This window comes from Carassius auratus, unplaced genomic scaffold (assembly GCF_003368295.1).
Source record: "Carassius auratus strain Wakin unplaced genomic scaffold, ASM336829v1 scaf_tig00029285, whole genome shotgun sequence".
In the NCBI taxonomy this organism is placed as follows: Eukaryota; Metazoa; Chordata; class Actinopteri; order Cypriniformes; family Cyprinidae; genus Carassius; species Carassius auratus.
Window position 1 is genome coordinate 314,885 of NW_020525757.1, and position 8,275 is coordinate 323,159.

General features: G+C 37.7%; 1 protein-coding gene across 1 annotated transcript; it reads right to left on the bottom strand.

Moving 5' to 3' along the window:
• Positions 1–2,419: 2,419 nt before the first annotated feature.
• LOC113079804 (urokinase plasminogen activator surface receptor-like) lies at positions 2,420–7,443 on the bottom strand. Its single transcript, XM_026252028.1, has 5 exons — positions 7,371–7,443; positions 7,171–7,290; positions 6,748–6,873; positions 6,444–6,554; positions 2,420–6,328 (listed from the first exon to the last, which is right to left on the bottom strand). Exons 1-5 carry the CDS (start codon positions 7,417–7,419, stop codon positions 5,880–5,882), a joined length of 855 nt encoding a protein of 284 aa, XP_026107813.1. The 5' UTR covers positions 7,420–7,443; the 3' UTR covers positions 2,420–5,879.
• Between the last annotated feature and the right edge of the window lie 832 nt (positions 7,444–8,275).

An 8,275-nucleotide genomic window follows, 5' to 3' on the forward strand; every position in this document is an offset into this window, starting at 1 on the left:
AAACGACCCAAAGGCAAAACTGATTCAAATTAACTGTTATAGGGAAAATAGTTGTGCTATTATGTATACTTTAAGTATAACAGTAGTATACTTCGAGTACACAACCAGTTTATCTCTGTGCTGGTAGTTTGTACTGCAATTATATTAAAATTAACTTATGTGCATGTATACTGATGGTTTACTAATTAAGTACTTTGTAATCTTTAAAGTATGGTCTCAGGAAACTATTAGTTTAGTAGTTTTATACTGTCAGTATACTCATAAGTTTTCTTTAAGTGAACTTTACATCATATGTGCCTATTTAGGTTTTATTTTTTATATATTTTGTTATATGGTTATCTGAACATACAAAACATCCAAAGAAAGAACAGGGTATCTGCTTGTAAACAAAAACATTTTATTCTAGCTTCATGCATTCTTTTCTAAAACACTTTAATATCGGTAGGTTTCATAAAAAATAAAGAAATAACATTTTGAAGAAAAAGCTGAAAAAAGACTATGAATTGGATTCAGAATAATAATCAAAACATAGATGGAGTCAATCAACAGCCCAAAGCTAGACTTAATTATTACCTCTTCATCAGTCAACATTTTATTCCATAATGTTACAGTTTCATTTCAGATGATCGTGTTACATGTGTTAGTGTCTGTTGATTCCTTTTCTTCTTCACTTGTGTTTTTTTTTGGAAATTCTGTACAGAAGATGTGTACTAGCGCCCTCTACCATATAATAATGGATTCTAGGAGTATAGCTCAAATATATTTATACTTTTTGTAAGTATAAGTCAATTATACTTAAATGTAATTTCTGAGAAGTACATAAAAAGTAAACTAAATGCATACTTTCCTATTTTAAGTTTAAAAGTATACAAATAGCACACTTGGATAAACGTATTTTTCGTAAGGGATCGTGATTTCAGTCTATGTTCCCATCTTGATTTTTTTGTGGACTCTTATTTTGAGTTTTCTTGTTCCCCACTGCCTGTGTTTCCAACCACATCTTTAAATAAAAATTTTTTTTAAGAGAAAATAATAAATAGACTCAAAATCATTTCAGCAACCTATATAAAAAAAAAAAACTTCTTGGGTCAAATATTTGTGATCCATGTTTTCATGTTTAAATTAATTCTCCAGGAAAACACCCTGGACAAATCATTCATGTCGTCTCTTCAGACCAAAGCTATATAAAAGACAGACAGGAACGAAAGCTTCTTAGGTCAAACATTTGTGATCCATGTTTTCATTTCTGAAGGTCCATGTCTATCCATTCATTCTCCAGGAGAACACGCTGGACAAATCATTAATGGCGTCTCTTCAGATCAAAAGATTCAATTTGCAAGACTTCAGATTTATCAGCTACAATATGGAAATAACTAGAAGAATAAAGTGCAGTAAATGGCAAAACAATTTGCTCTACAGACCAGACCAGTATTTATAATTATGACAATTCATTAGAAGTAGTACCAGGTTTCATGCCTGTAGCCAGGCATTGAAAATTAGTGAGGTCCTATGGGAGTTCTATAACGGAGTGTCGATTTACACTCCACCCACCAACTTGTGTTTCGGCTAATCAACACTATAAAAGACAAACAACAGTTATCAGCTCTAGTGGTGCAGATGGTAAAATGTGTGTCGCATTCATTTCACTGAGATTGATCCGGGATTCAAATTTCAAATCACATCAGAAAAGCATTTATTTTTATGGGGTGGATAATTTTATCAGTTGTTTATTATTCATGCAACCATACATATTGCTGTTATAGCTTTTATTTAGAATCATTATATAGTTGATAACTTTGTCTAGTGCTCTTATGAATGTTTATAGCATGATACTGAATGTCTTTATACTATACTGAATGACTTAGCGTAGATTTGCTAGTGTTTGTGTATTTCATTTCATTCTGTACCCTACTCGTTCTACAGATCTCTGCATTAGTGTTCCATGCTACACGTTCTGACAGCGTTGATAGCATTTCTGACTGAATGTCATATCTTGTTAGCAACAACTTGTCCATGGACTTTTTTTTACAGCTAGTTTAAGTACCAGTGATACAAGTTAAAAATGCTTATAATACCTGGATCTGGCAACTATCTCTATATATGTATGTATTAGAAAAATATACTTGAAGTAAAAGTTCCATTTATTTTTGAAAGTGTACTAACTTTAATCTTGACTCAAAGGCAAAATAAAATTATTTTTTCTTTCCCCACTGGCAGATATTTCTTTCTCTTTTAAGCAAAAACTAACAAAGTTTTGATATTGACAAATTTTTACAATGTGATTAGAATTGTGGGGAACATGATTAAAAGTGATGTATAATCTAGGAAGTACTGCTCAAACATGGAGTTTTTTTAGAGACCAGTCTACTTTAAATGTGTCAACTAAATGAGCCAATGAACATTGGCATGAGATTATTGCATCCAGCTGCTGCTGATCACAGTGTGAGCATGAAAAAGCAGCAGGTGCAACGCATACCAAGTTTTCGCTTCAGAGCCGAGTGACAACATCATTTTTCTCCTACCAAACTGCGTCATGTGTGATCATTTCAGTGCACTCTAGGGAGCTTCTTATGTTGGTGGATAGCGCTTCAGCGGTGGTCATTCCTGTGTCAAGTGGGTCGCGCACTTTAGGCTACACTACCCCATTGTCCTGCAAATGGTAATTTCCACTGTGCGTCTTAGGAACTAAAATAGCTTTTCCCTGAAAGAGCCTATTTCTCTAAAAGAGCATACACAGGTGCTTCTTTGTAGAGACAACAGATGGTCTTTTTAAAGATGGTCATTACCTGGCAATAGGTGATGGTCATGATCTCTGCCTTGCGTGACTTGGCATTAAACACGCTGAAGTGGTGTTTGCAGATGAGTCATGTTTCCATTACATGAAGATGACCATCTCTGCCAGCAGTAGCACGGTTGGTTTGAGGGTTACAGTGGTGTCAAACCCTTCACGGAACCAACCCTCGGGGGACCATCACTCCTCTAGCACTTTGCAACCAGTTGAGTCGTAAAAAGAATGTGTTGGGCCCTCTCCAAAGAGAATACCAGCACAGCTGCCCCCCAAGGCCTGAATCAAATCCGGAGATGTTGGCTATGCTTTTTCGGGCTGCTGAGAGAGGTAGGTATTGAGTGGAAACCTCCACCAGATGTCCTGAGCCTTCTAGGTTGGACGACTAGTTTCTTGGGGTGGCTCGCTCTGGTTCTCAGCACCTTGTCTTAGTGCCTTTCTTCCTGGAGGTGCATGAGAAGCTCACCAGGTCATGGATGGTCCCTTTTACTGACAGACACCGATCTGTTGGTTTCTCCTCTCTCATTACCCTCAACAGTGGTGCAGCTTGGGAGTACATGGGGGTATCTTAACACTGCCTCCACCTGACCGGGCAAAACATGCCTCCCTTCCTGGGTCTGTAGGTACTCGTCTGGCCTGTCCGGGGATGGCTGTAGAAAAGTTGCCTCTGCCATATACACAACGGTGTTACTGCAGGTACGTTAGGCCAAGGCACTGAAGGACCTGCACGAGGGTGGTCATGATCTGGAAGATCTGAAAGAGCTCTTAATCTCTACTAACCTCGTGCTTCGAGCAATAAAGGTCACCACGAGTTCTCTGGGTCATGCAAATCTCTACACTTGTGGTCCAGTAGTGCCATTTCTGGTTGTGTCTGGTCAATATGAGGGATCCCGACAAAGTTCAGTTCCTTAATGCCCCCGTGTCCCAGACCGGTGTTTGCCCCTGCGCTGCATCCGCAGCAGTCTCAAGCAAGCAGCACCATGGAGCTGGACGTAGGCAGGCCGCCCCACCCCTCCTAGCCCCCTTCAAACCTGGCGGTGGGTGGAAGAGCAAGAGGCTCCAGAGAGGGAGGAAGCTGCTCTTTGTAGGATGGTGAAGGCACCTATCCCTCCCCTGGAGGAGGCAATCCAGAGAGGGAGGAAGCTGCTCTTTGGAGGATGGTGGAGGCACCAATCCCTCCCCTGGAGGAGGCGATCCAGAGAGGGAGGAAGCTGCTCTTTGGAGGATGGTGAAGGCACCAATCCCTCCCCTGGAGTAGGAGGGCCAGGTAGAGAATCTGGAAAATCTCAATAAGAGAGCGGTTTTCTCTGTCCCTGGATCCTGGGAGGGGATGAAAAGTTGCAAACGGACTACAGTCATCCTTTTCCATTGCCGGTAGACAGCAGCGGACGGTTCAAGAATGTTAACAAAGGCCATAATCATGTACCCTCTGCCATCTTGTGGAACCAGGTAAGCAGTGCACCGCACACTCCGACCCTTCTTCAGTCTGCTCACAAGCCACCCAAGTTGGGTCCCTGCATTCCACCTTGCTGCCCCATTCCAGGTACAGTGGTGGTTCCTCTGATCCTGCTTGCACGGTACCTGGGGCCCATCTCGCTGGCCTCTGCAGACCATCAGCCTTGGCTATGCCCGGCATTTTTTATTGTCTTTTTATTAGTTTTGATATTTATACACAGGATAGAAAAAATATGTATAAACAAAAAGTAAAAAAAAAAAAAACAGCAAAAAAAGACCAACAACAATGGATACAGTAAGTAGAACAATTATGGTCATAATAATAAGAGTAATTAAATAACACAAAAGGGGGGAGGGGTCTTGACGACTGGCTTATACTATCACAGTCTAGGGATCAGTTGTGTGAGCACAGGGACCTGGTGTCAACTGGGAAAAGAGCAAACTCTCCCAGATGCAGAGGATCTCTTTTCTCATTATGGAGTTGTATTCGGCCGAACAGACAGAATGGGAGAATGGTAACTCCATCCCCAGATGGTCCAGCTGATTTGGAGACGTTTCGGAGCCACTCAGGTAGACCTGTTTTCCATTCCAGAAACGTGCTCCTCACGACAGCCCCTCCCTGGCAGATTCCTCTGAGGAAAGATCTACTGACTCAGAGATGGAGCACCCTATGGAACCGGCGTCCAGACATCTGGAAACAGTGGACACCCTATCACTTCAAAATGATATACTGTCTCAGACTACATTACATTCACTTTGGTGTTTTAGGAATCCACACAAATTAGAATATAATAATTATTAAATTTTATTTCTATCATTCCTTTGTCAGTAATAGCATTAAATTGCAAAACAACTGCACTGTATATTATTTTGTTTTACAATACAGTAGGGAAATTACAGTATATTTTTCCCATTTCTACACTTGAAAGAGATATTTTGAACTTGGATTGCAGTCCTCATTTAAACCACTAGCTGTCAATATTACATACTACACTCTTGGTCTATGTATATGAGAAGTCACACTGAATGATTATTAATGTCTTCAATGTAAATATTAGGAGTTGTGAGTTACAGAGTGTTTGATTTTGTGTCTAGAGTTATGGGACAATTGGCCAAAGATTAAGCAAACATGTCTAACCGTTTGTGGGGGTGAAAATAATTACAATTATACATATCACTCATATATATGGTTAGACATGTTTTCTTAATCTTTGGCCGGTTGTATGTAGCTAATTTTATGCCATTATTCATCTAACAAATCCAGCATTTTCTCTCAAATAGAGTTTTGTATTTGCAAATCACTTTGCATTTATTTGAAAGGGCGAGTTTTTCTTTGCAAAACTAATTGTGTTTATTTGCAAAACGCTGGATTTGTTTGATGAATATTGGCACAAAATTAGCTCCACACAATTGTCCCATAATGCTAGACACAAAACCACACACACACACACACTAACACACAAATCTAGCAAAAGCAAACTGTTTTATCACTTTCCAATTTTTTTTTCATGCACACACGTCATAAGAAAATATGCGTCTACCAATCAACAACAGACATAGTGATCTATTAGTAATAGTAATAGTCTATATTTATCCTACTGCTCGAAATTTGCTTCTTTGTTATTTTATTATTTATTGTTTACTTAATTAAGTTAACAATCAATAATAACATGAAGCCCTGGGTGATACTCTTAGCACTGTTACTACTCTGGGGGACTTTCTGAGTGACGCTCTGAGTGACGTTTTGAGGGACGTTTTGAGAGACATTCTGGGGGACGCTCTGAGTGACGCTCTGAGTGAAGTTTTGAGTGACGTTTTGAGAGACATTCTGGGGGACGCTCTGAGTGACGCTCTGGGGGACGTTCTGGATTGAGTTCTGGATGATGTTTTGAATGATGTTCTGTATATAATTCTGGATGACATTCTGGGTGACGTTCTGGGTGATGTTCTGGGTGACATTATAAACGCCATTACACAAGTCCCCCTCACAACATGAGATGCCATAAACACTACTAAAAGATATGTTGGCATAATCACAAATAGATTTAGAGACACAGCCTTTTAGAAGCCATGGTTTGTTGTAATTCACTGATGAAAAGAAAGAAAACAGATGTTAGTCTAAGAGAGCAATCGGTATCAGACATTTGATGGAGAATACTAAATAATGGAGAAACCAAATAACAACTTGAATCTTGATTGTCACCTGCCACTGAAATGCAATAGTCTTCACTCCCTGAACAGTTCACTGTGTTTGAGCAGTTCTGACCATCACAATAGTAACATTTCTTTCCACTGGTAGTGTTAGTGCTGGGATCTACAGGAGGGAAACAAGACTGTTCTTTTATTTTCATTCAAATCTAATGAAACAACACTCCTTTAGCTGCTCCATCAACTGGTAGAAAATAAAGTTGCACTCTGCATTTTATTTCCTTAATAAATATCATATGGAAGTAAAAATTAGTTTTAATCTAACATATTGATTCTGTGGTCAGTATAAAGTATAATACCTGGAGCATATGTGACGTTACAAAGGTCAGTGTCACAGCAGGAATAAGAAACCTGTGCAAACCCGTAGTTCATCGACCCACTTGTACAGTTACCAGCACAATATCTACCATTCACTTTAGTTGCACCTAAAATACATGAATAATACAGAAAAGTCCAGTTCAACTGCTCATTATTTTGATGGAAATATATAATTTTTTTAATATGTACAAGTAGAAAAAAAAAAACATTTTTTGGATTGAATTTTTTTTATAGCAATAAAAAATAAAATAGTAGAAATCTATATAGAATATTCTGTAAAATATATAAAAACAATTAGCAGTTCTGTGAGAATTTACATTGCCATTGTTTCAACAGAATTAAATAATACCAGCATCTGTATTAGTCAAATATAACAATATTTCAATAAATCATATTAGACTTACCAACTTTCCATACTGTTGTTACATTCATGCACTTGGAATATCCACTGGGACATGTTTTCATCTCAGGATCCGCACAAGAACTCGTCTCATTCCTGCACTGATAGCAGCTGAGAGAGTGTCCTTCAGTAATAAAACAGAGAGAGACATCAGTGATCTGTATTTAAACTCCATAGCAGCAAAAGCATGATCTGTCTTTGTACCTGCAGTGAAAAGAACGAACAGAAGAAAAGCTGAGATTTGAATATCCATCTTTGATCAGGAGGTGAATGAAATGTTTCAGTTTGAGTGCTGATTTTATATCTTATCAGAAGGGGAGGGGCTTTATGAGAAAATGAAAGTTTAACAGAAATAAACAGAGAATGAATAATTCTAAATAACCCAAACAGCAATAATGACAAGACGTAAAACAATTGATCATGTTACTATTAGTCTACACTGCAATGTGAAGAAAGGAAGTCATAGAAAGGGTCTGATTTTTGGACATAGAGCATACATTTGTCCTTTAAATACGACAGATATTGACCGTATGACTAAATTAAGTTGTGTGATAGAAATATGATAATATTTTGTAATTATCATTTAAATCAGACTATTCTCCTAAATATTTTTCCTCGTCTCAGTACAACTTTAGTAGGTTTCAAAGCAGAATATGGCTTTGTTCTGAGTTTCATATACAGCTCCACTGTATGTAGAGGACACCAGGACATACTTCATGCGTATCACTCAGTGTAGGTAAACATAATGAGTAATAGGAAAAGATTGTATATATCAATATTTCTATGAATATGATATGTCATATGAAAATGTTTTCATGTTATTGCTCTCATTATTGTACTTATTTTGTTAGTACACGTTGCCCCAAGAACACATTAATATGACAATAAATACGTACATTGATTATATCAGGAACAAAATAGACTTGAACCTAAAAATTACTGTTATATATATATATATATATATATTAAATAAATCTCCATTTCTATCTTATGCTCCAACAATGTAATCGTGTAAAAATGAGAAAATTTATAAAACTTATTTTATATGGTTCTCAGAAGAATATCATTGTATTTTATTTTATTTGTAAGTTAATAGGGCTTTACCAGAA

Bases quoted from the DNA above. Each gene is read 5' to 3' on its own strand.
- LOC113079804 (XM_026252028.1), bottom strand. From the start codon at position 7,419: ATGGATATTCAAATCTCAGCTTTTCTTCTGTTCGTTCTTTTCACTGCA. The intron at 7,291-7,370 runs GTACAAAGACAG...TTATTACTGAAG, and splicing joins GTTCGTTCTTTTCACTGCAG to GACACTCTCTCAGCTGCTAT. The intron at 6,874-7,170 runs GTAAGTCTAATA...CATGTATTTTAG, and splicing joins AACAACAGTATGGAAAGTTG to GTGCAACTAAAGTGAATGGT.